This window comes from Pomacea canaliculata, linkage group LG10 (genome assembly GCF_003073045.1).
Source record: "Pomacea canaliculata isolate SZHN2017 linkage group LG10, ASM307304v1, whole genome shotgun sequence".
NCBI classification, from domain to species: Eukaryota; Metazoa; Mollusca; class Gastropoda; order Architaenioglossa; family Ampullariidae; genus Pomacea; species Pomacea canaliculata.
This window is the reverse complement of record NC_037599.1, coordinates 4832431-4859843: the sequence shown is the minus strand read 5'-3', so window position 1 is coordinate 4859843 and position 27413 is coordinate 4832431. Positions and strand designations below refer to the sequence as shown.

Genomic DNA, 27413 nt, shown 5'->3' with positions numbered 1-27413 from the left:
GGTGGGTGGGCTGGGGTGGGAGGAAGGAGCTCAGCCTCTAAACATGGAGCTTGTGTTGTTGACTGAATGTACTTGCCAAGTACTTGCTCAGTATCTACAACAACTTGTTGTCCATGATCTGTATCAATGAACTCTTGCTCTGTGTCTGCAATGCTGTGTTGTGAATGCTGTGTAGTGACATGAATACTTACTCGATGTTTGCAATACTGTGTTAAGCATGCTGTGTACTGATATAAACACCCTGATGTCTGTCAGTCCTCAGCAGCGAGGTTGAGGAAGAACCTTATTTTAACCCCTTCATCTCCATTCTTTCCACGATCATTGGGGTTTATATATGTTTATGCTGCTTGATTTCGGGCTGTTGGATAGGAGAAAAGTTGGAAAGAAGGTAGGTCTGACTGGACTTTACCTCTCTTTGCTATCCTCAATTTTTTCTCGCCCATATTTTATCGTACGAGATGCAATACTGACTGTGAGGTGGGAAGAAGGCAAAGAATTTGCACCACTTATCTTCCTTCACTGCTGCTTGACATTATCACTGCTTTATTCACTTTAACTAAAAATATCCACAAATGGACCTGAATAAAGACGTAAAATTTGAAGTTTTCCAAGTTTGTAAATTAAATGCATGTCACATCCAACTTTTATTGCCATAACGAGGAGTGACAACACGCCCTTTTGAGTACTTGACCAAAGTTCTCAGCGCCGGGTTACTGCTTGTATATTTCAGGAACTTGGCGGCGATACAGCACGTGTCTACATCAACACCAGTTGCATCCAGGCCGGACTGTGCCTACCAACCTATTGAAACGATTTCCTGACCCCAGGCATTGACCTCGAGCATCAGCATCCTCCAGCCCTCGGCCTAGTCAAAAACTCGGGACAAGCGGCCAGCAGCTTACAGAGCGAACGCCGCGGGTCGAAGCCAGATGGTGCCCAGATGAAATGTCTCAGAGCTGACGAGTCCCAAGTAGACTAACATGAGGAGAACGAGGGGAACATGGTCGCTACCTCTGGGTGCGAGACTGCCGGAGATGACGATAACAACTTGGAGGAGCAGTTAGCGGCCAGAGATTACGAGTGGTCCTCCTCAGTGATTGGCGAGACTCAGGCTCGGAGAAAAAAACTGGACAGTAAATCATTGGTAGACTGGCAAGAAGCCAGCTTGATATCAACTGATGAAACATCGGCGCAGCTATCATTAATGCAATCGTCATCATTTTAACTTTGTACGTGTCGTTTATTCTGCACAATTTTACTGCTATATTTGTATGATGTCGTAGTTCGATGCAATTACTAAAAATAAAATTAAAGATGTGTTCTCAGTGATAAGAGGCAGTGTCTTCCATTGAAAGATTTTTTTCCTCTCCTTTGCCGCTGAGCCATCCATGCCCTCGCCAACTCGAGCCATCAATCCACATCGTCGCTAAGCACGAACAAACACACACACACACCTGTCAAATACCATCAAATCTACCTTCACCTCTCTTTCTCTCTCTGTGACCATGTAAGTCAACCAAAAACTTATGATTGTTCTAGTTTACAATTATCTCCATTGCAAGTATCACTTTGACACCCTCTCCAGCGCCTCTTCAACCACGACCACCATCACCACTTTCGACACCACGGCTGCCCTTATCTGTTACCTGCGTCACGGCAGTGCTTAGCAGTCCGCTGGTTCTTCTGTATGTACCCAACTTCCACTATCTAACAGATAACAGGCTCTGACGAAGTTTCGTTTATCTATGATTTTAAAAAAAACTGTCGTTATTGCGAGTTAACGATAACTGATCGCAGATCATCGGCGATGTCATAGCTCGATGTCATAGATCAAGATATGTGGCAGAAGCGAGAGGAAATGTTTAATTTATGTTCACTTACAACCTGATCGAAGCTGAAAACGCATGCTCAGGATCCTACACTGCAAAACCGCTTCACATATTTGACGAGGGTTGGTGATGCCACTTAAACTATCATCACCTTCGTCGGCCACTGAGCGCGAGGGGAAAAAAGTAATCGGCATAGTTACAACAAAACATCTTATCTCTGTATTAAACACCTAATTCTCCAAGAGGATATGTGTTTTACGCCGAGCTAGCAAATCAAAGCAGCCAGCCCTGTCAACAGATGCCACATGCAGAGAAAGAACAGCGTGTCCGAGACGAGATCTGAATCAGCTAATCCTCAGTGTATTGGTGACAGGCGCTAACCGTTGAGCTAACGGACTGCTGTAGATGCCTTAGAACAAAAATAACAGTTGCAATGTTGACCCCGTGCTCTTGTGAAAGTTCCGTAACAAATATCTAGTCAGCGATTTCTACCCGCCAGACTATACTAAATAATAAATAAACTGAACACATGAGCTAGAAAAACCAGAAAGATGAGCTAGCACTCAACCCTTAAACACTTTTTGCACCACAGACGTACAGCTGACTGTCCCAATACTGGTGTAGACCTTGCCCCTCACCGATTTTATTGTTTGTTTAGTTGTTTACGAGAACGCCCAGCTCTCCGCTGACCTACAGTTGTTGACGAGGCTTTTCTGGGCGTTGAACCAGGGACCGAAGTTCGCCACGCGCTTTTCACGGCATCTATTGTGGAGCGGAGAGAGCAGCGCCGCGCGGTCTCAAGCACCGGCACGTGGAAACAAATACACGACCTTTGGTAGCGGATATCACACAAGTCCCCACCATGTGATCTTTGCCCGCACAGCTCGCTTACAGGGCTTCTGACAGGCGCTGAACCTTGTGCTCCATCCGCACTGCTTTCTTATATCAAGCGTGAGATCGCATTGTGTGTGTGTGTGTTTGTGTGTGTGTGTTTGTGTGTGTGTGTTTGTGTGTGTGTGTGTCCTCGTGCAATGTTTGTGTCGCCAGTGTGCAATGCGCAGTAGAAGGTCTCCAAGTTTCTAACTGCCGTGAAATTTTCCCAAAGAGTTTGACGTCAGCTGTTGACAGATTAAAGATATGAGTTATCTAATCTTTATAAGTAATCTGATCAGGGGAGCTAATCGTAATTAGGAGGCTTTCTCCGTGCTTAATAACTTTGATATCGCAATCTTGTTATCTTAATAAATGTTGGTCACCTTCCAAAAAAATGTTCTCATCTAATGCAATCCTCTAACCTTCACGATTCTCCCTCGCAAGGCAGTGTGGGTGAACACTTTTATGGCACCAACATTCATTGCACAAGCGACAGTCAAATGTTGGCCACTTGGACATACAGGGTACATTTGGAAAAGTCCAGGGATCCAGTCTTCCCGATTCTAGGCGCTGTTGCCGACTCTTGAGTGTAGAACCATTCAACCTCCTTGGTTACCCGAATAAATCTCTTTTTTACCTGAGTAAATCTCGTCTGGCCAGGTGTCTGTTGGAAAAAACTTCATAATGATAGTTTATGTGAATCATTAACTGCTTAATTGTTGGCTTCAAAATAAGTCGAACTACGATTCGGGATGAGGGTACTCAATAATGGTGTGCGTGTATGTGTGCGTGCGTGTGTTTGTGTTTGTGTGTGTGTTTGTGTATGTGTGTGTGTGGGGGTAGCTGGCACTACCATGAGAGTTTCCTTTGTACAGGGTTAGCAAAGTGACAAGAAAAGCCATTACGAATGTCCTACGTGTTCCCAGTTTTCGTGGCTTGCATGACCTCAGCACGTGCTGAACTTTGAATGCACCATGTCATGGCGCAGCAGCCAATTGATTGATAACACACAGATTGAACAAGAAATTATTTGTCACCAAGGTCGTGATGACTTTAAATGTCCTGATCTACTTTCACATCATCTTCGCTTTTCCTCAAACCTATATATTGCAAGGACACCCTCCTGACCTTCCTGTTTGTACATGCGCTTGCACGTGCAGGGACCTGAATGCTCTCTGCTTTTTTTTTTTTTTTTTTTTTTGAAACTTTCTTTTCATCTCGCAGCTCCGTACAAACATAAATACATCATTTATGTAAAGATAAGCCCGCACCTCACCGTATGAAACAACAGGACAGGTGTGTCAGTAGGTGTACTCACGAGCAAACATTTCACTGGTTACTCTCTATCTTGAAGCTCGTGTGCAAGTCAACAAGCATTCCATGGCTGCTATCTTCCATAAAGTTTGTGTAAGCAAGAATTTCCGGGTTACAATCTACAAACTGTTCTTTGTTTAGGTCAGGAGGCATGGCAATGGCTACAATCCTGTCTCAAAGGAATAGTTGTATGATATTTTGGTTTACATTTTGGGGAATGGTCCTTCGAGTGACCTACCAAGCTAAACATGTACTGACAGCCAGAGCCTGGAGTGTCAACAGCTGTTGACATACTGACTGTTGAAGAAATACTTACACTGGGCGGGGTTACTGGGATAAGTTCAGACTTTGCCCCATGAAATGAATGGCAAAAGGACCGTTTGTATGTTCGTACGCTGGAAAGCAGAAACACTTTTTTCGGAGATGATTTCATATTGTGACATCTCCTCGGCCATATTTTCTTCAAAGCATTCTAACAGAAAAGAAATATTTAAGAAAATTTTTTAATAATGAACAAGGAAGTTTCCCTGAAAGTACATTTACGTGTTTTAGATAGCTGCAGAACACGACTCTTCAAAGAAACCATATCAAATGACTGACTCGACAAAAATATTGAGCTCAAAGTTTCTGACAATTATTATAAAATACAGCGGTCAGTACTTTGTCTCTAAATCTTTTTCCTAAACCTGTTACCAAACAGCGAGTTAGCATTTTGTAAATAAAACTTGTCCTAAATTCACTTACATGAAAACAGATGTTTTTCCCAGGATAGTTTGAACCAGTCGAAAAATACAGAAAAAATCACTGTACCACCGATGACCACCAGCTGACAAAGCTGCCTATCTCAACATTAAAGCAACATTAACAATTCCTGTATCATCATGAAAGCGACCTTTGTGACCCCTTCATTAAACACAGCGAGTTCATTGTATGTATACAGAACATGTGCGCACCTGGCAGTTGTACAAAGAGTAAAAAAGTAACAAAGGTCAAGAGTCAGAATTAGAGGGAGTATGAAATGACAGAAAACTATTCAACTTTTTCACATGACCACGTCCAGGTTTAACCTGCTAACCTTTAGCATCCCGATAACTTTTCACCTTGCGTTTTATCAGCTAGGCACGAGGACCTAGCATGGTCAACCACTTGTTATCTACCTGACGAAGCAATCAGCAGGACACAGTGTTCTAATTAATGTACTCTTACACCTACAACCTTACTGAAAATGGAGGCATAGCCAGCCTATCCCAACTAGTCATTTCTACCTTGTCACAAACATTCTCCCTACCTGTGAAGATTTCAAAACGAGTGACGTTAAGAAAATAAAATTATAATTCATTTATTTTTTTTCAAAGTTTACATGAACATGAGGGTCAATGTGATAAAAAAAAAAACATTACGGGAAAACTGAAACATTTGCAGGCAGTCTTGTTTGAATTGAAAGCTAGAACTGTAAAACTTATAAAGTTTAATAAATAAAATTTTTGCCAAGCACAAAAATCACTTCCTGGTAACACAACTGAAAATGCATAATCGTTGTCTGACATCAATAAAGATTTTCAAACAATGGTGTCGTCCCAATGTTTTGCGCATCTTTTTTCTCACTTCACCATCCTGGTTCTGCAGTATTTATTATTTATCAGCTAATCTGATTTAGGACAGTTCTAGTTAGGTCATCTGAACTTTTTGCCAGCTGAAGAATAGCTTGATACGGCCTGGGCACAGATGAAGTGCTGCGGGTTAAGGTCTGTTGCCCAATGACCTTTTGTCCCAGTTATCAGTGGGGCCGACCTTTGTCTCCCTGGGCGCAGCGACAGTGGTATATAAGAGGCTGGCCACGAGCATCCCCAGCAAGACAGCTACTGTTTGTTCCCGGCTTGGACTGCTGCCTTCCAGGCGAAGAGAAGAGGTGGGACACACGCAGGATACAATCGTCATGGAGGCCAAACTTCTGGTCCTCTCGTTTCTCTTGGGGTCCGCAACAGCAGGTGAAGTCAGCTTCAAGTTCTTAATGTTTGTTGATTCTTTGTTGAATATGACTTTTTATGGCTTGTTTTTTTTAAAGGGAATAAATCTTAAGCTTGTTTTGTTTCAATGGGATGATAGTCGGATGTAGGATGTTTGTGGCTATTTATGAATGGTATACATGCACTTAGCAAGGACTGGTAATTATTAAACTGGAACGCGTTGTGTGTGTGTGTTATTTTTTTATTTCAAACAATACTCTTTGGTTCTTTATGTTTTAGTTTTCTTTTTTTTTTCTCTCTTCTGTTTGACAGATTTCATTATTAGACTTAGACTATGTACCAACAACCAATTCTTTACTTCATGCATGTACACACGCGCAGACTTTTCTCTTTTCAATAAGCCGCAACCTTTATCATTCTGAAATATTTTTCATCTTTTATGTTTTTATATTCTACTCAATAACTTTCATTCAGATGACTTTAACTAACTGGTATAAGACCATAATAATAATGACAGATTTTATGCCAGGTCCTAAACTGTATTCCTTTTAGGATGATGGTAACAATAAGCCGAATAATAAGTTCTCTTTGCATTTTACTAAATTTTCTTTGTGTTTTCTCGGTGCAGTCCCACTTGGAGACTGGAGCAGTAACTGTGCAACGACATGCAAACGTAAGTTGTTTTTTTTTTCATTCTAAGCGGATGTTTTAACAATCGTTTGTGAATTAACCAGCTGATATAGTCCCTTCATGGTCGTCTTTGTTATTTCTCTGACACACAACCAGTCAAACACAACATCCTAGTCTATCTTCCTGACAAGTCCCATCACGAACTGCCGCTGGTTCTTTCCCTTTCTGATCACAAGTTCTCACCCTTGTTCATGATCAGGGTCTGGGTTGTGGTCAGGGTTTTGTGTTTTGATTGTGGTCTGTGTTCTGACCGATGTCTTGTGCTCTGCAGCTTCCCAGAAGTTCAACTACGAGACTGGCAAGACCTACACCTATGACTACGATGTGCGGACAGAGACAGCCATGGACGGAGCGTCCGAGAACAAGGCCCTGCTGGCCATCAGAGGACGAGCCGACATCGAGGTCATAAGCCAGTGTGACCTCGTCCTAGTGGTGAGTGCAGCTCACGTAGAGTGGAGATTGTTCTTCTGTCGGCAGAAGATTTTTTTTCTTTTTAGCATGGTTCATTGCTGGTGGAATCAACAATTTTGTGTTTTCTTTTTCTATATGCTACTCAATAATCTTCATTGTTTCTTTTTGGGGTAAGAGGGTTTGTTGTTCTCCTTTTTCCCTTTCCTTCTATGCACATGCTTATAGATATTTCAGTCTACGAGTAGTTCAAGTAGGTGAATATATCCGTAAATTAACTTAAAGTGGTTTGCCATGAAGAATTAAACAAAAGTTTTAAAGGTGTATTTCTACCCCAAACCAGCTCAGGGACATGACCATCTACGAATCAAGCCCACTGCAGGATGACCAGCTGGTTCCCGCCCCCCGCTCACAGGAGCTGCGACGGGTGCTGGAGGCAACTCCACTTCGCTTCTCTTACCAAGATGGCGTTGTTGCCGAGTTGTGCCCTGACAACAGAGAGGATGGCTGGGCGCTGAATGTGAAGCGAGGTGTCTTGTCCGCCCTGCAGAACTCCATGGAGAGACTCGAGGGCAGCGAGACTGTGCAGGAGGTAGGCAACATCTTGGCTGATTACGATAACTCACACCTTTTTACTGCCATGTTTTACCTCCCTTGTAAACTCTTTCCACTTTATGGTTCTGGACCTGTCTTAGCTTCGTGCCATGAGAATGAAATGAGCGGAAATGACTTGGGCATGAGTTTGTGAACTCCCACAATGACAGACCACCTTCTCTGTTGTCTTAGGCTGACGTCACAGGTCGTTGTCAAGCCAAGTACGAGGTGACAAGCAACGGCTGGTACACCATGTCCATCAAGCGTTCGAAGGACCTCCTGGGCTGTACAGACCGCCACGACTACATCGGCAGCATCCAGACCACTCCTTATCAGATGGCTTCGGTAAGAAATAAGTTTCTAATCGGTTTAACCAAACGACTGCTCAAACCTAAACCCACTTCTACAAAGACAATTGTAGTGTAGAATACTTTTTTAAAAAGTGGGGAAAGGGAAGTTTTTCAAAGTGGTATATTGGGAAAATGAGGCGGCTGGTCTGTAAATGAAGCTGATTGAGAATACCGAAGATTCTGAAGTCATCTGCGTTTTAGTCACACTCCGTTTCCCTCTGCAGGACCTGCAGTCCCTGCCGCTGATGAAGAGCGAGCACCAGTGCACGCAGGAGGTGTCAAGCCGAATCCTGAGGTCCAGCACGTGCGATGAGACTCACACCTTCCGGCCTTTCTCCTCCAGAGCGGCGGCGCCCGCACGACCGTTACTCAGAGACTGACCTTTAAGACGGAGAAACGCGGGGTCACTACACGCAGTGGTGAGACTTCTACTTCTCGTGTTTCCATTCCCTCGGCCTTGTAGCCTCGTGGTCTGTCTTTTAATTTACTGGAATATCTTTAACGTGAAACTCCATTTAAAACAGCAAGCAGATTCAAGATTTTCAAAAATCGAGATAATTAACTTTTTATCTTGAAGCAAACTATTTTTCTAGTGGATAATGACAATATTTATATTTCACTTGTGCAATTTTGTTTCCAGATGGCATCCAGACTCGAGTGCAAATGCCCTTTGACCACGGCTACAACCTCGGAAGCGAAAGTGATGTGCGAGCTCGTGCACAGCGCGCGCTGGACCAGCTGTGCTCCGTCACCGAGGATGGTGTGCACGCCGAAGTGCCTCGAATGTTCTCGCAGCTCGTCGGAATCGTGAAGAAGATGGACATCAGTGACATCCGAGACATTTACAACCAGCTGAAGAGCAAAGTCATCTGCAGCAGCAACAACCAGCGAACTCTGTAAGCTACAGGAATGAATTGTTGAAAGGACTTTTTTTTTTCTCTTGATTTTGTCGAGTTCTAAAGTGTGGGGATCGACAAATCAAAAAAAAAAAAAAAAAAAAAAAACCAAACAACAACAACAACAACAACAACAAAAAAAAACAACAACAACAAACAAACAAACAAACAAAACAAACTCATAAATCAGCTATTTATACAATTTGATTTCTGACGAGCAAAGACAGTGTGTGTGTTTTGAGAAAGAGGGAGCGAGAGCACTCAAGCTATATCTATCATGTCACGTGCTTGCAGGAAGTTCTTCACTGACACCTTGCCCATGGCCGGCACCAGCCAGTCGGTAGCCATGATGAAAGAATTAATGATTCGTGGCGATGTTACTGGCAATGAAGTCAGTCTGTGGCTCATGTTGCTGGCCTTCATCAAGGAACCAACATCCGACATGCTCACTTCCGTCAAGGTGAGTTGGATTTAGATAAACCAGCCATTAATTAGTCACAATCGCTTAGTCTACTTGAACTGGCTTAGACCAGTCCATCAAAATTATTTGTTTCGATTTCTTTAAAGAAAGAGAATATTAAAGAAAAAATTTAATGAAACAAAAGCAAATCACGGAATACGTGGTAAACATGAAGAGGAATCCTCCAGACATCAAACACATCGCCAGAAACAGAATCGCTCCCCCTTAAATTTTAGTCTTTTGTAATGGAGGAGGGGTTGGTGTAGGGCAGCTTGCGGGTCAGCATTCGTATTAATTAAAAATTTATTTTGTTCAGGAGCTCCTGAGTGCTGACGCCCTGAAACAGCGAGCCATGCTGCCAGTGTCAGCTCTTGTCAACAACTACTGCAAATCAAACGACGACTGCGACACCAACTTCGGCGTCACCGCCATCATCGCAGCCCTCGAGAAGGACATCGGCAGCAGCTGCTACGTCAACGATAACACCATCAAGACCGTGAGTATTGCTGCGGCTAAATATCATGTTTCTTGCTCTGGTAAACAACAAAAACTTCATTGAAAGCCGTACACCGCCATAATTCCAACATGGGCATAATTCCAACATGGCAGGGGAAGAGATTTATATTCTATTTTAAGATATATCCATTTCAAGATATATCCTTTTAAAGATATATACCATCTCAGTTGCTTCTGTAGTGGGAATATGTAGCTTATTTTAAGTAATTTTGATCGGGTTTTGAAAGTTAGAGGTTCAGAGTGAGCTTCACAGATGCCTAGACTAATCAGTTGGACTGATGTCAGGTCCTGGTGGCCCTGAGTGCTCTGGGCAATACTGGTCACAGCCGTGCCACCTCCATCGTCACCCGCTGTCTGTCTGATCGAGTCCCCATGGAGGTGCGAGTGGCAGCCGCCAGGTCCTTCCGCCGCATGCCATGTGACAGTGATGTAAGTAAAGACGAAACCTGCAGCGCGTGCTTTAATATTCTTTAAACAGAAAACAAGTTTATGGAAAAGAAATATTTTTTTTCTCTATTTCTCTCTCCGAATATTTTTAGAAGCGAGGAAACAAGGTCTCTTAATTCTTGTCTGTTTACTGTGATGCAGAGAAGCAAGCTGATGGACATCTTGAAGGATGGAAGTGAGGATGCTGAACTCCGCACTGCGGCTTACCTGCAACTGATGACGTGTGCAACTCCTGACATTCTGAATCAGATCCAAACTGTCATCGAAGGGGAGCCTGATAAGTCTCAGGTAATACAAAATTAAAAGTCCATTCGCCGAAGAATCCCTTAAAAGAAAATATCGCTTCCTGCACAGATTGTTAAGTTATTGGTATAATTAATGAGTTGTAAGACAGTTTTATCCTAGAGCAAACATTTGAAACTAATTCTCTACATTTTTCCTTAAAAGCTCGGGTCCTTTGTCCTCACACACCTTCACAACCTGCAGGAAACATCAAGCCCATTGAAACAAAGCATCAAAGAGATGGTCAAGAACGTTCGAATCAACAAGGAATTTGACCTGAACCCCGTCAAGTTTTCTCGCAACTATGAGAAGTCTGCCTTCCTCAAGCTGATAAACACAGGTACAGGAGGGAATCGCCAAAATGGGTTTAGCAGACCTCATCTAGTAAATTAGGTCTAATCATGCAAAATTAATTTAAAGGAAAGGTACATTGATAAGACATTAATAGGTAAATTTTCTCGAAGCAGCAATAAGCAATCTTGGTCCTAAATATTAAAGAATTATTATTAAGAAAAGTGAAAATTTATCAAAAGGTTCATATTTTTTGTATTTTGAAACATCGTCAACAAAATTGGAATTGTTGGACATTTTCAGGTGCCCAGGCCGAATCCAACCTGATCTGGTCTTCGCAATCATCCCTCCCCCGTTCATTGAGCGCCAACTTAAGTGTGGAACTGTTCGGACATTCAGTCAACCTCCTGGAGGTCGGTGGCCGCATTGAGGGTCTAGAGTACCTCATGGAAACCCTCCTGAGTCCCTACACTTTCCTCGGCGAGAAAAAGGCAAGCTCCTCAGAGGTGAGCCATCTCGGTATTTATTTAAAAACACTCGCAGTCAGCTGCCATTTGATACATTTGAGCTTTCAACATCATTCGTGTGAAATTTAAAACCAAACTACTAAATAATCGTTATTAACCCGTTTTGGGACAATTTTTTTATAACATTTAACAAGCACAGTCTTGTGTCATAGAATAGTGATTTTTATCCTCACTTTTCTTATAGCCACTGTTTTTAATTTCTGGATACAGAAGCAGGCCAGACTTGACGAACTCAAAGGGTCAATCTACGCAAGTGTGTTCGGCAATGAGCTGTTGTCCAGTCGCTTCCAAGGCATCAACTCGCTCGTCTCCGGCAAAACATTCAACGTGCTAGACTTCCTGATCAAACTGTCCAAGGACCATGATTTCAGCTTCACCCAGAGCCTGCAACTCTTGGACAGCAGCATGACAGTGCCCACCGCCAGTGGTCTGCCCCTGACTCTGTCCATCAACGCTACCGCCACCGTCGATGTCCGCGCTGTCGGCAAGATGGACCTGCGCAAGGTGTCCAGCAGCCCCAGAAGCCTGCAGATTGATGGAGAACTGCGCCCCAGGTAACAGCAACCTTCAACCTTTAAAGTAACACGTGATTAACCTTTAACCTAGTAAAAAAAACTTTCTTAGACCTTTACGAGGACTTCAGATGAGGAGAGACATAGAATAAAGAAGACAAAGATTTGTGAACAAAATAAACAGGAAATAAATGTTTTTATATTTCAAATGACATTATTTTATACTAGCTTATTTGATAATTTTTATACCTGACTTTTTTAATTTCAGAATTTGTATTACTTTCATCATCGTAGAATCTTTCTCGATAACTTTAAATAGAACTCTCCAGTTGTTCATTGCCATGATCACGCTATAATGTTCATTTAATTGTATGAACTTTGTTGTGTAAACAATCAGTGGCGCCGTGAGTGTCGATGGAGTGATGTCCCTTGATGCCAAAGTCACTCGCACAGCCCTCAAGGTCAGCGGCACCCTTCACTCCAGTCTGGCTCTCAAGGGTCGGGTGGAGCTGGAGAGAGGCAAGGTCCTCAACGTCCAGATCGACATGCCTGACGACAAGCTCGACATCATCGACATCAGGTAGCTGCGGTGTCTAATGTTTTTTTGTTTTTTTTTTTTAAATTGTTCAGGGTGTGGGTTATTTTTGCATTTTTAAAGGCCAGTTTTCTGATAAATTTTTTTCACTTAAAATTTCTTGAAAAAATACCTAGCTTGCTATATCTGTAGATGTAAGACTCATTTACCTTCCTTATACAGATTTTGTACATTTTTTAAACACATAAAATATTTTCTGATTACAGATCTCAGTTCTTCATCATTCGCAATGGCGAGGAGCGAGAACAGAAGATGGTGACGGAGAACCGTAAAGAGTTCAAGGTGTGCTCAGGTGACACCCTGGCCCGTTTCAGCGGCCTGGAGCTGTGTGGTGAGCTGCAGTTCCCCAATGCCTCCCTCAAGACTACAGGACCTTTCTTCCCCTTCACCGGCCCTTCAGCCTTCAGCATCGTCCTGTACAAGAAAGACACCCACACCGGCTACAAGCTGCTGGCCAAGCGTGTTGAGGTCAGTCCCCGTCATAACAAAGGGAGAGCATCACAGACCTACTGCGATGTTAGTGGTGCTCTCCCTTTAAAATATTTATTAAAAATTATTTTATCACTTAGGTTTGAAAATATGTTTTAACCTGCTAGTTTTACCTCATTGACACCGGAAGTTATTGAAGCAGCAGGACAGGAGTTTTCTTACAACATATTCTGTTATTCCTCAGAATCAACGTTCCAGCGTCGCTCAACTGTCGTTCGACACCCCTGGCTCCACCGTTGTGCGCGCAGTTTCCTTCGACTTTATGATTAACTACGACCAGAAGGAAGTGGAAATCTCCATGGCTTCTCCTTGGAAAAAAGTCTCTTTGAATGGTGAGCGATTGTAGTGAACTTTCTCTCGACCAAACATCCACCTGCTTGCTGTCATTGACCATTTCATGATTATTTACAATTGTCAATGCTACGCCAAGCATCACCATCTTTAATTCTGTAATTTATTAGGTTTTAACTTGGTATATGGGTTACTTTTTTAAAGTAAGTACTACTCAAGAAATAAAGTCAGGTTTCCCAGCAGCCATGATCTTTTTCTCAACCAGTCCCATTCGTCTCAGGTGGCGTGGTGAACGACGCTGGGCTCAAGAGCCTGACGGGCACCATCACTGTGGACGACAGCAGCATCTACTCCATCACCTCCGAGGTTAAAGTGGAAAACAAAGACAGCTTGATCGAATACACTCCCGTGCTTGAAATCGTTCGTCCTGAAGCCGACACAATAGCCCTCCGAGGTACCGTGCAGCTGGATGTCAAGGGTCGCTCTCTGAACTCTGACCTCACCTTAACAGGCGTCACCGCTACACCCCTCCAGCTTCAAGGTAACCAAACGGAGATCAGTATCGATAATTTTGTTATTTTTCTGCAAGTTCTTATTTGCCTTACTTTGTTTCGGTGGTAAAAAAAAAATAAACCCAAGTCTCAGAACATAACCTTTTCCGCTTTTGTAGGCACCTACACTAACACGGATGCAGAGAAAAGCGTTCGGGGTACCTTCATCAACGGCAAGAAGCAGTATTCCCTAAACATCGGCACCACCATGGACATCAAGACTCCCAGGAAAGGACCAGTAAGCTTTGAGGTTAGCCCTGTCATCACCATCACTATCCCCGGCGCACAGCTGGTGTCTTTCGTCGGCAACGCTGCGTATAGAGAGGACAGAAGTCTGCTCGCGGAATTCTCTCTGGACATCCCCAGTCTCATGGACAAAGCCAGCTTCAAATGTAAGCCATTTTCTTTTTCTAGAGCCGTATATATATATATCAAACTTTTAATTCAGAAGATAGTCAAAAGAAATCTCTTAGTCGTGCAAAATAGTTTTAGATTGTGTGGAACTGATGCTGTAATGGACATGGATGAAAGCTGTTCCAATAGTTTCTGGAAGTACATTCTAAATCTCACATGGCCAGTACCTTCCGTCCGACTGTCAACAGGTAACATTGAGAAGAAAGGACGGAAGAGTGGTCCCCGCTACGATGCTGAAATTCGCTTCAAGTCACGACCTTTCACCGGGAAGCTGGAAGGCCAGATAGTCGCTCGTGACGGCCTTGTGACATCAAAGGTCACGGTCGACTACAGCATCCAACGCGTGGGAGCCGACAAGCTGAGCATCAACAGCAAATTCAGTGATAAGAGCACTAGTGCTTACAGAAAGTACACCTTGTCCACGTGAGTCTTGTTCTACATTATCTCTCATATCATTACTTTTTTTCAACATATTGCTACAAATTTATTAAAAGTAATAAAAAAAACTTAGGAAGGGAAAAAAGGTCATGATGGCATTCGAGTATAGTCCACTAAGTTCCACGCATCATAGCAAGAATTAAATTATAATAATAGGAACCCTACACCACATTCTTGTATCCAACGTGAGTTTTCGATCGTCCACATTGTTTTGAAGATTGTAGTAGTTGTGGTTTTTATCTGAGCGTCTCTTGCTTTGACAGAAACTTGGACTTCAAGCAAAATCCTGACTGGAATGTGGACGTGAACGTAGATGTCAACCACAAGAAGAAGCACAGCGGAGGTGAGCTGAAGATCGTGTACGGAAAAGATGTCAAAGACAAGACCAAAGAGATGACCTTTTCTGCTTCACTTGACCGCAAGTTCACATCGCTGGAGAAGATGGACATCGAGTACAAGGTCACGGCCACCGTGCCCACATTGGTATGCTTGTTTTTGAACTCGTCAAGATTCAGTTTGGGACGCAAACATTTAATAAAATATTTCCAGACCTTTATTGTGAAACTTCTATTACCCTGTCATTTAGTTTTTCCATAGCTACAGGTTTACAAATAAAAAAAAATAAAAATAAAAATAAAAGTCCCACCTAGATCGTGGAAGTCTTCAAGTCCATTCTTTGTTTATTCAACAGCAGCTGGACGCAGTGGTGTCTGGAGCTCATGCCCACTCCTACGAGTCTCTGGTCAGCAACATTAACATCATCTACGCCAAGGACAAGAGAATCGAAGCTGCCGTTTCTCTTCGCAACAAGTCGATGAACAGCTGAAATGGGTGGGTGAGGCTAGTCTCAAATACCCTGGACAGGAATACGGCCTGGAAACCTCCATTAAAGAGAAAAGCGGTCGGCAGTTTGTCTACACGATGGCAATGAAAAGGAAAGGCCAGCAGATCCTTTCAACAACTTCGAGCTACAAAGCCTCGGGTAGCGGCGAGTACGAGATCACATCAGAAATCGAAGCAGAAGGTTACAAGCGCGTCCAGGTTGGTTTAAATGCTTGCACTTGTACATAATATCAGATCATGGCTTTAAATGTATATTTCTACATATCAGAATTTCTACATATCATGGTTTTAAACATACCATTTTACACATCATTTTATGAATAATTATGGCTTTATAGGCACTGGATGAAATAATAACTGTAAGTTGAAGAGACTAACCCTGAAACGAGTAAAATATTTCTATTTCATTATTTCTGTGCCATTACTTGGAGACATAAAAATAATACTTTCTGTGTGATTTACATTTTGCATCAAACAGCTCACCGGATCCGCCAACACAGACAGAGAGAACCTTCAGTTGAGCTCGAAACTGCTGTTTGGCAAAGACACCTACGGCCTGTCAGGTCTTTCCAAGATCTCTCAAGGACCCCGGGGTAAATGGAATGTAGACCTCATCTACCCGACTCGTCACATTGTACTCAACGCAGAAGGTGGTCGTAAACGCAACACATTCGAAACAGACTTCGAGGTTGCCTGGGACAAAGACAAAGATGAGTCAGCTAAGGTCAGTGATCTTTTCAGTTATGACGACAACTACTTTGTACTCCTTCATCTTCCCTCGATCAGTGTCGTTTGATTACCTTAGAGTGTATAAACCGCCAGAAAAAGTGTGTTTGTTTTCTAATCCTATTTCCAAGGATGTTTTTCATCAGCACAATTTTCTATCTTCCCTTCCTACAGGTTTCCCTCCAAGCCAGCGGCACCTTCAAGAGCTCTCGTGACGTCACAAGTACAAGTGGCAAGCTCACTTTGACCACTCCCTTCAAGCCTGTGAACTCTCTTACCATCAGCATGGCCTACGATGACGATGCCCAGCACTACGGCCTCAACGGCAAAATGACGCTCGGTGACAAATCGCAGCAAATCTCCTCCAGCCTCAGCCTTTCCAAGCCCTTGTCCTTGCGCAACCTGCAGATGACTTGGGAAGCGGAGACTCCCTTCCAGGTGAATACATTTCTTTTCTCCTCACAAGCACAGTTAAACCCTAGGGCTCAGTCTTTTGTCGTAAACAGTTTCGGCCGTTAGGCGAACTGCACTTTCCAAAAAACGTTTTTCAGATGAATTATTCAAACTGAACAACTGATAAAGCGGCTGGCTTACCTCCCTTGTTTAGTCAACAAAATATTTGTCAAATTTCACAGTGGCTTATAGCTAGGAGTTTTTTTTGTTTTTTTTTGAAGGGTCTGAACCGTATGGACGCCTCCGTTGCTCACTCCATCGATGCTGCTGCCGTTAACACCCTCGTCAAGGTCTCCAAGGGACAGAAGAGCATGGAGTTGTCCGTCAAGGCCTTGAACGGCGATGTGACCTTCGCCAGCAGAAGCCTCAAGAGTGATGTCACGTTCAAATCGTCTCTCGGAATCGTTGAGGATATCAGCCTCTCACTTTCCCATGAAGACGATGGCGCCATCTACAAATGCACCGGTGCTTTCACTCGTAAAGGAGACAGGTACGGCCACAGTTATGTCACTTCTTTCGTTGCCTAAATTTTTTACTTTAAAATAATTTAAGATAAATAATGAATCAGGCATAACCAGAAAATCAACACAACAAGGTTGAAGATATACAACTTTGACTTAATGTAATTTTGTTTAGTAGATATGTAGGTAAAATTTTCAGTAATCGAGTTTTGAAGTTACAGTAATGTGCATGAGTTGATTCTTTAATATCGCTTTGCACAATATTGCAATGGATATGTTTACATGAACAAAACTTTCAGTAAAAGATAAACAAGCTGGTAATGCTTAGGCTAGTTAAGCAGTATGAATTAATAGATATTTGATAGAGCAAGTGTGGTCTGTAGGTACCAGGCTCAGCTCGACATGAACCACAACCTTCAAGGCTGGCAACTGCGTAACAAGGGGAAACTAGTCCTCAGCACGCCTGACAACGCCATCACCACGACCTGGGAGCACTCCAATGGCCTCAACGACATCACGTGCTCGCTGACATCTTCTTGGGGTAGTGGTCGCGAACTGAAGGTTGGTTGGTTTGTTTTTGAAGCATCAAGAAACAATACTACTTACGTAAGATACTTATAAAAGTAACATATTTTAATAACTTTTTTTCTTATTTCATTGAATGGAAAATTTTCTTTAGTAGTCAAATAGGTTCTGAAAAAATTATCCAGCACGAACATGATTCGGCAAAGTTTTGTAAGGTTATTTATAAAATTCCTGATAGAGTATTGAACTCATTGTTTTTGTAGGTGGATCTGAGTGGCAGCTACGAGAATATTGGCACTACAGTTACTGGATCTTTAAATGTGCTCTCTCCATGGAGTGCAGTGCGTGACCTCAGCGTTACCTTGTCGCACGATTCGATATCCAGTAGATGTACTCACAACTCTGCCGTAGTTCTTAATGGCCAGAAAAAGGCGTCCGTCACCTACACATTCAGATCCGATGCCAAGGCCCTCAATTCTGACTTTGCTCTGACCTGGCCCTGGACAGAGGACATCACCGTTAAAGTCAGCAGCAAGCACGCCCAATACCCATATACAGCGGTCAGCTCAGGTACAGTGGAGCCCACGAAGCATGGTCACAGTCGATGCTTCTATTTCCAGCAACGATTTAACCGATATCGAGGGGTATGCTCGCTTCACCTCTCCTTTCCAGGTTGTCAGGAGCGTCATGATGAAGGCTTCACACAAACAGAGCGGCGACGATGCCACATCGAAGATAAATATCGATTACGGCGTGCGGCAGACTGTCAACTTTGAACTACGAGTTCGCCCTCAGACCCTGACCCTGGCTCGCGCCACGCTGAAACTGCCATGGGACAAGGTATCCATGGTCGATGCCGGCTACAGCTTTTCAGGAAGTAGCAAAAACTTCGACTCCAGCGCCGACTTTACCGTGCAGCCCCTCCTGGGCAAGTACAGCGCCTCCCTCCTTCTGAATGTAGTGGCAGACTACATGGGCAAGATGCGAATCGCCACACCACACAGACAGCTGCCATACGCACAACTGACTGTCACGAGCAGGAAGAACAACATCGGGCGTGTCAACAACATCGAAGCTGAGATCGCTCCCAGACAAATCTATTCCCTGAACACTGTTTACTCGTTTGCCAAACCCATCATCTTTTCAGCTAACGTGGAGACCCCGTTGGAAAGCTACCGTAAATTCGCTGTCTCCATGAAACACACACAGGAAGACTCCGGAATCCAGACGCAGGCTGAGGTGCATTACCCTCCCGAGCAGAACTTGGAAGGTAGTTTCACCATGGACTGGTCCACTGGCTTCCAAGGATCCTTGCAGCTGAAGACACCCTTTGACCAGTACAGGGACAACCACATTTCCGTGCGACATGATGGGGACTGGACTGCCTTTAACAGCCATGCCGAGGTAGACGTCGCTAGCCAACGGGCATCCGCCGACGCTCAGTTTCAAGTACAGCACCTACAGCACAGATGGCAAGCTGGTCCTCAACGTTCCTGCTGGGCTTGACCTCATCGAAGTTAAAGTCAACAAGAAAGGTTATATAGACGACTTCAAGAGCTCGGCTTCTCTATCCTACGGCAGCAAAAAGTTGGAAGGCAAGCTCAATCATAAATTGAATTCTCGCTCTCTGAAGACGACTGGCTCCTTCACGTCACCTTTCACCGAAAATGTCGATGTGTCTGTAGAATACAAAGCCAGGAACCCATTCACGACCTCATTCAGCGCCAGTTACGGTCCCAGCTACAGCATCGCCAGCGACTCCAGTCTGGATCTGGCCCAGAGAGATGTAACCGCCTCCAGCACCCTCAAGTACAAACTAGGGTCGAGCGAAAAGGTCATCACGACATCTGTGAGCAAGAAAGGAGAATGGCAGGACGTCAGTCTTTCTGCTTCTTTGACATCGCCTTTCACCGAAGACATCTCCTTGCAGATGGACCACAACTGCCAGCTGCCCACCTCTTTGAGAAACACCCTGCGTGGAAACTACGGCACTCAGTACAGCGTCCTGAGCGAGAACACCTACAGCTACCAAACGGCCGACCTTAGTGCTTCCACCTCCGTCAAACTGATGGTTGACGGCCTCGCCAAGGATCTTGGGGCGTCTCTAAGCTTGCGCGGTGATGTCACCAATGCCAACCTGAATGCCCGCGCCAGTTACAATGACCAGGCGGTTGACCTTACTGGACAGCTAGACACACGATCAGGTGTCACTGCCAGAGTCAGAGCCTCTACACCTTTCACGACCTTTGAAGACGTTGGAGCTTCCTTGAGTTACTCAGGAGTGATGACAAATTTCGTCACCAAGGGCTCCTTGCAATACAAGACAGGCATGAAGATTGAGCACTCGATAACTTTCAAAGCCCAAGACTTCAACGTCGATCTGGATGCTTCCTTTACATCTCCTATCCCTAACATGGAGCGAATAATCACCAAGTTGCAGAACAGCTACAGAGAGCAACCCCTTCGCCTCTCCGGTTCTGCTCAGCTAACACACGCATGGGGCACCGAGACTGTCACTTACACAATGACCCAAGATGACGGCCAGCTTAACGGAAATACGATGGTACAGATCAACGGCCAGAAGTTCGAAGCAGCTGTAGCGCGAATCCTACTTACTGGTGGATACAGGCACGCGATGACCCTAAAAGGACCCCGTCTTGACCTGGGCGCGTCTGCTGAGTACAGCAAATCGGTAGAGAAGCTGCTCGGAAAGTCCACATTCTCCTGGAACTCTGCCTCCTTCACGGCCGAAGGTGTCTCTTCGACAATTGACGACAGCACTGAGCTGGGTGGCAAGGTCATCATCGACACACCAAACTACCAGAAGGTCACCGACCTAACGCTGAAGACTAAAGGCGATCTCAACGACCTCTCCGTCGATTTGATCGGAAACTATGGCGCCGACCAGGCCTCTGCAGCCGTGGTTTTCAAGAACAACCCTAGCGAACTCTCTGGAAGCGTCAAGATCACCACACCTTTAGATGAGTTCACAAGCGTAGGGGCTTCTTTCAAGCATTCTGGAGACACAAGCCGCTTCAGTACCGAAGGGTCTGTCACTTACATGGATTCTCAAACCGTTTCCTCCAAAGTCACTTTCTACCGTTACAACTGGCGCCGTATCGAAGCAACAGCACAGCTGAATACTCCCTACCAAGGATTCGAGACAGTCAAAGCCGAATACCGTCATTCAGGCTCAAACGATAGGTACACCTGTTCTTCTTCTCTCGAGTATGGCAGCTCCAAGATTTCCGCAGACCTTAGAGCCGAAACGAGCCCCAAGTATGCCGTTGCACTTACTCTTAAATCTCCATTCAACGCTATGAGAGCATGGTCGCTGAAGGATCTCTAGAATCGCTGGAGAAAGTGCACAAGCTGAGCAGCTCTCTTGATTTTGGTCGAGGTCGCTACTCATTGCTCGGCAGCGTGGACATGACCTCATCACCGATGACCCTGACAGGCAAACTAGCTACCCCCTTCAAACCAGCAAAGAACGTGGAGATGACACTAACCCATCAGGGCGAGCTGGACGACTTCACCACCAGCGCCGTCTTCAACTCTCCTGTGACTGATGCCATCCGCGGAGAGGTTGCCCTGAAGTACACTTCTCCTTTCGATGTCAACGCCGCTGCCTCTCTCACCAGCAAGATTAGTGGCATGGAAGATATGAGGGTCGAGGTGAAGAACACAGAAAGTGGACAGAAGACGGGTCACGTGATGGTACGCTGGGCGCCAGAGCAGCAGGTCGTGGTAGACGGCATGTTCTCTTCCAAGGACTACTGGTACAACAAAGAGGTCAGCGCCGAAGTCGCCATCGTGACACCATTCGAGAAACTTCGCTCAGGCAAAGTCCGAGTAGAACACAGCCAGACCGACAAGAAGTACGTGCCCAAGGTCGAGGTCAGCCTGAACGGCAACACCCTGCTCGATGCCGATGCTGAGTTACTGTTGGCCGACAATCCTTCCTCCGCCATCACCGTCAGAAAGCCACAGCCCATGCAGGTGACCGCGGCGATGACCAGCGACAATGAGAAGCGTATTGGCGATGTGTTCGTCAACTGGAATCGCAACGATGTCAACCAGAACATTCGTTTCAAAACCTCGGCCAAGAACGTTAAGACAGGATATGGACGAGATGTGGAATACACTTTCAAGGTTTGTGCACTGTTATTATCTTCGTAAACTTCCTGTACTGTTTCGTTCATCGAATAATCCTTTGGATAATCGAATGATGAAGTACTTGATGTTATTTTTAATATGACAAAATGAAAGGTGGACTTGGCAGATACAGTAATATCCAATAATTTCCATGTCGCTTTTATTCCCACAGGTTATTCACCCACTACGCACCCTGGGTGCTAGCATGTCAGCAGTGGCAGAGGATAGAAAAGTAAGCAGCCAGGGGTATCTGTCATGGGACGAGGCTGCCAACCAGAAAGTCTTCTACGACTCCAGGTTTCAGACGATAGCCAGAACTTCCGTAGGGTAAGTTTGTGGTGTGCACAGTACAGAACTTGAACCTTTATGTAAATCTGTATCTACAGATATATATATATATTCGAATATGTGATACACCTATTAAAAAGTAGTAAAATGCCACAAAGAATGTTTAAAGACTCAAACCTTGTCCTCCCTCAAACAGGTCTACGATGCTAACATGAAGGTAGGCGTGCCAACCAGGACCCTCGAGGCAACAGGTCAGTACACTGACAACCACGGCACCAGCACTTTGGACACCACCTTCGCCTGGGATGCGGACCGCGATACCACAAAGCAAATCGGCTTCACGGCAAAGGTCACTTCCGGCAGCAAAACGAAGGCTGACCTCCTCTTCCGTCTTCCAGCTATTGGCAAGGTAAGACCATGGGGAGCTGTACTGTCGCCAACAATTAGTTTTGTTTTAAAAAGTTTAATTTAGTCCTGTAGAATAAATCTTTTAACTATAAAATTTATTAAAATAACTGTCTTTTGAAACTATACAAGCTAAACTGTATAAATTACATTTAAGGAAACTAAAACCAAAATGCCATCCAAGAAGCTGTTCTTATGCATATGTTTGGGTTTGAACAGGAAGTGCGCATTGACAGTGAGGTGGCTGTGAACCAAGGCCGTACTGTCTGGGATGGAAAGACCGCTGTATCCTACTCCACAGATTCTCGTAAAACTCTGACCCTTTCTTCCTCTCTCAAAGACGTCTCGGACAGCTACAGGTATGGAGTTATTCCTCACTCCAACCATGATTAATTTCTGGCTGTGTTATCATGTGTGTGTGTCGGACTGATGGTAGAAGTACTTGTATAAAGGTAGCTTTACTTCATGGATACAGAAAGCTTTCTTTGGAAGATTGTTAAAAGCGAACTCTCTGAGACCTCTCATTAAAAGAAGAATTTTTGTGGAAAGTAGTGTGAGGAGGGGATCGTACCCCATGTAAGCTGACTGCATTGTCTGATTTTTTCCCCTATTCCTGTATTATTACTGTATTGCTCTTTTTACTGTACCCAGCAGTGGCTCGAACTACAGCCTGGCTTTGGCCATCATGCACCCGTACACTGACGTGGACCTGAGCTTGACCTCACATTTGGGTTCAACCGATGACCGTTATTCGGCTTCTGTGGACACCTGGTATCTGACGTCACGTCGGGAGCGGAAAAACATGGCGCTCCGTGGAGAAATCGATCGTCTGCGACGCCTGATCAACCTGCAGGTGAGTTGTAACACCTTTGGGTAGATACTAGAATATTCACATGAGGACTAACACAGGTGTATTTGAAACGGCAAGGAAGGTCATCAGAAAGTAAACAGTTTGCTTCTAGAACAATAATTTTGAATTCGGCTTTATAGTGAACTGGATGGTTTTAATTTTTAAACCTAAATCATGCAGTCTTGTGGACTGAACACTTGTTTTTTTACACAGCTCGTTAGTCCACTGAAGAAAGTCTTCGTTCAAGGAGAGGTTACATCCGTGGACCCCTACATCATCAGGCTTGCTAACCGTTATGATGACAACGATGTCATTCAGTCTGACATCACTGTTGACGCTGGCAAACGTTCCATAGTATTCCAGACCAGCTACGATATTGGTGAGATTGGTTGTGCTTCACACTCAGAGAGAAAGGGAGAGAGAAAGAGGGAGAAAGAGAGTCAGCTACTCCAAAGATTTTTATACACCTTAAACCGCGAGATTCATCTCTAGCAAAGAACTATTTCATAATCATTTGTCGGATCTCCTCCCCTGATTTTCTTGTCTGATTCACTCATTCTGTCCATCATCATTGTAGTAGTTGTGGCAAATATGTATGCAAGTCCTTAGAAGAGGCTATGTCTCCTAATGAAGTAAAATTTGTGAGATTGTTTCGTTGAAAGCAACATGAATGGAAATTGCCATCTTTCTTCTCTCAGACAATCCAGACAACAAGCTGGTGCTGAAGGCTGGCTACGTGAACGACTCTGCAATCAGTGCTGAGTTGTACCGACAAGCAGTCCTATCAAAAAATCTCCGACAGCCTTTTCGCCATGCGCCTCAACACCTCCACACTGCTCCACACTCGCTTTGCCTGGAGACCACAAACACTTGCAGATTTCCAGGTACTTTCTTTGACTTACCTGTATTCGAAAATATTTTAAAAGACATGTGACCTGTTGCAAAAATAATAAAAACAGAAATTTCTTCGAGCTTTGCTTTGCCAAACTTACAAATATTTTTTTTGGCACTTGCACTCAGGATTATTCTCGCACCAAGGCTGGTAGATACACCTCGGCAATCAAGACGGCTTTGCGTGAAGCCTATGATGGAGTAGGAGAGGAGATTGGTGCCAAGTATTCAGCCATCACCAACGAGATGACCTCTGAGTTCCAGCCTTTGCTGGACTTACTGGAGGGCGAACTTGTACGCCTGGCTCAGCAGCTGGAAAAACTTCGTGTTGACATGAAGCGGAAGTACGATCGTAACGACTTTTACCTCAAGAATATGGGCGACCAGGTCAAGAAGACATACTCCTGGACAAGGTAGGGTCAAACAAAAAGACCCAAAAGGCTAAAAATGTATAATGTAACATAATCTCGACTGTCCTTAAAAGACGAGAAGAAAACCCTTCCAAGATATTTTACCTAAGTGGATACAAGTTTTAGACTAAAGCATAGAGCTAACTCTCGACCTTTCTCATATACCCCATTTTTGTGAGTTCAGTAAAAAAAAAAAAAGACTAATTGTTCAACATTCCAAGACATGGACTTTCCAGCATTGCTAAAATTTTGTCAATGGTAAAAATGAGAAACTGAAAAAAAAACCTTCGTCTTCATTTTGAAAAACGCGTAAAGTAACGATTAAAAAAACATTTAATGTTACATTTTGTTACACAAACAGGGATTTCCTAGGCGACCTGAGTGCCCAGTATGAAACAGGTTACATCTCCCTGGTGAAGTCTCTGAGAGACCAGCTGCAGGCTGTCCGCAGCTTCCCCATTCGCCAGAAATACCAGGAAGCTCTGCAGAGCCTCGTCACTTCCATTGAGGTTGGTTACCTTTGAGTCAGGCAACTGTACCGTGGTTACCGAGAAACATCACTAACCTTTTATTTTATTGAGAAGTTTTTCTCAACTTTGTTAAATATGATTTCAAATCAACACACTTACCAAATAATAAATGGTCTCAACCTTTAGTAAACAACAACTCCGTGCTTTCTTGCGACTGCTGCTGTAAGTCCTGTGTGTTGTTGATGGAAACCCTTTCAAAATAAACTTATGTGTAACTAAGAAAATAAAAGTATTTAATTTTCTTTATTGATCCAGGGTCAGCTTGATGTAAACTTCAAAACATTCAGCGAAGGCGTCGGTCTGATCGACGACTACCTGCAGCAGCTGAAAGATGGCGCTCAAAGCACGTGGGACAGCGTCAAGGTCCACCCGCGCGTCCAGATGGTCAACAGCCGCGTACGCCAGCTCGGCGATGACTACATGCAGGTGCTTGGTAACCTTGGTAACCGACTTCCATCGATAAACATTCCTGAAGAGTACACCGCTGTCATCTACGACGTTCGCGACAAAGTCAACGGAAGCATGCAGGGTCTGTTCCAAAGACCGGAATTTCAGACAGCGAAAACCGTTGCCAACGAGGTGTATCAACAGGTGAGTAGAGAGCAGTGTGACTGGAGGATTGATATTTGTTGTTAGAGATAAATCTATTTACTTTGGTATTATTATCGCCGACACCCTTCGAGTGAATTTGTTCGTTGGATGTCGGTGGCCAGCAGTACTTGTTCCAAACTCTGATCGCTCATCTGACATATGTCCACAGGGTGTGTGGGCCTACGGATACTGGCAGGTTGAAGAGAACATCAAGCAGAGTGTGAGGAATATCGCCAAACTGTTATATCAACTGGCAGAAGAGGAACTGGAGGAGCTCAAGCCAGCTCCTGAAGGCTGCTCAAAAACAGTCACGTGACGGTCTACGACCCTGAAAATGGCGAGATCCAAGTAGAACTCAAGCTGCCTGTCCAGCTCAAGTCTCTGTCAGAACTGCCAGACGTCCAGCCATACCTGCAAGAGGTTCAAGAGAGTGTCCAGGCCTATATTCCTGACAAATCCACAGTTCTAAGCTACATCAACAAAGTGAGTCTTTTTTGTAAATTTTTTCTTGTGTTTTTTTTTTTGGAAAGTGAAATGTTGGGGAAGGTTGTTTTTCAACAGTCAATTGAGATGTGATATGACTAGTGTGTGTTTTTGTGAATTATAAAAGCCGCCTATAAATAAACTCTGGCAAATGTTTCAGTACACACCATCAACTTTATGGTTCACAAGCAGTGCATCGGGCATTGATGATCTTCGGCAGCAGCTTGAGGTAAATATCAATCATAGAAATAATCATGTTTTAATAAATATTTGAAAATGTTGTTAAACTGTTTGATATCTTTTCCTTTGCTACTGTGATGACACAAAAGTCTAAAAATCTCAGAAACACCCATTTGAAAAGAATGTGAGATACAGAAACTCATTCATTTCTTTAGGTTATGTCATGCTAAATCAGAAATGGTCTTTTCGCTGTTGTGTGCTAAAGCTGTCTAAAGTTTTCCAAACAATACCACACATTCTTTTATACAATTTTTATTTATTTGATTTATATTTCGACAGGCTTTCCAACCAACTGTTTCAAGGATCAGACCCAAGTCTTCCCGACGTGTTACCTCCTAAAATGCTGTCTTCACCTTCACTGTTTCCCAAGCCCCAATCCCCAAACATTCCACACCTGCTTTCCCAAGCTACCCCTCTCCATGTTCCATTCAGTCATGATGTGACGACGACCATGCAACGACCACGGCCCTTCTGATAAAAAAGACACTTATAATTCTCTTAATTGATTTAGCTATTTATGTCTATGTTCTATTTATATTTATTCTATGTTTTAACTTATACTTTATATTTTTATACTTTCACAGAACACTGTCTTCTTAATCAATGATAAATAAATCTAAAGCATAAATGTTGGTGTCTGTTTATTTGTTGGGAAACTGGCGGAGAACACCAAACATGGCTGTGCCTGTTCAGTGTCTGTGTTGGAGCATGCATGAGAGCACACATTTATAAGTTGTGCAAAGTTTGTTCTGTATTTTAAAATTAGTACAGGGTAAGGTGACAACTGTATTCACCTAAAAGGATTACAATGTCTTAAACGTCAGCAAA

The 27413-nt window shown here is 43.9% G+C and overlaps 2 protein-coding genes across 2 annotated transcripts; both read left to right on the top strand.

Moving 5' to 3' along the window:
- The first annotated feature begins 1000 nt into the window (after positions 1-1000).
- On the top strand, positions 1001-8405 carry LOC112573646 (vitellogenin-like). The gene is made up of 6 exons (XM_025254207.1): positions 1001-1133; positions 6612-6656; positions 6945-7105; positions 7425-7673; positions 7868-8020; positions 8250-8405. Exons 1-6 carry the CDS (start codon positions 1001-1003, stop codon positions 8403-8405), a joined length of 897 nt encoding a protein of 298 aa, XP_025109992.1.
- LOC112573645 lies at positions 8303-27213 on the top strand. The gene is given in 40 exon segments (XM_025254206.1): positions 8303-8444; positions 8666-8921; positions 9216-9381; positions 9698-9877; positions 10183-10326; positions 10486-10632; positions 10792-10966; positions 11221-11423; positions 11655-11998; positions 12354-12536; positions 12758-13019; positions 13225-13372; positions 13597-13872; positions 14002-14274; positions 14485-14719; positions 14998-15217; positions 15557-15775; positions 16056-16301; positions 16478-16741; positions 16978-17246; positions 17601-17778; positions 18006-18302; positions 18304-19194; positions 19196-21053; positions 21056-21894; positions 22070-22224; positions 22284-22305; positions 22382-22594; positions 22810-22949; positions 23245-23443; positions 23654-23819; positions 24139-24215; positions 24217-24324; positions 24461-24744; positions 25103-25250; positions 25527-25862; positions 26032-26149; positions 26152-26345; positions 26506-26574; positions 26865-27213. Coding segments are annotated over 39 exon segments (10539 nt in total). The 5' UTR covers positions 8303-8444; positions 8666-8688; the 3' UTR covers positions 26925-27213.
- Positions 27214-27413: the final 200 nt, after the last annotated feature.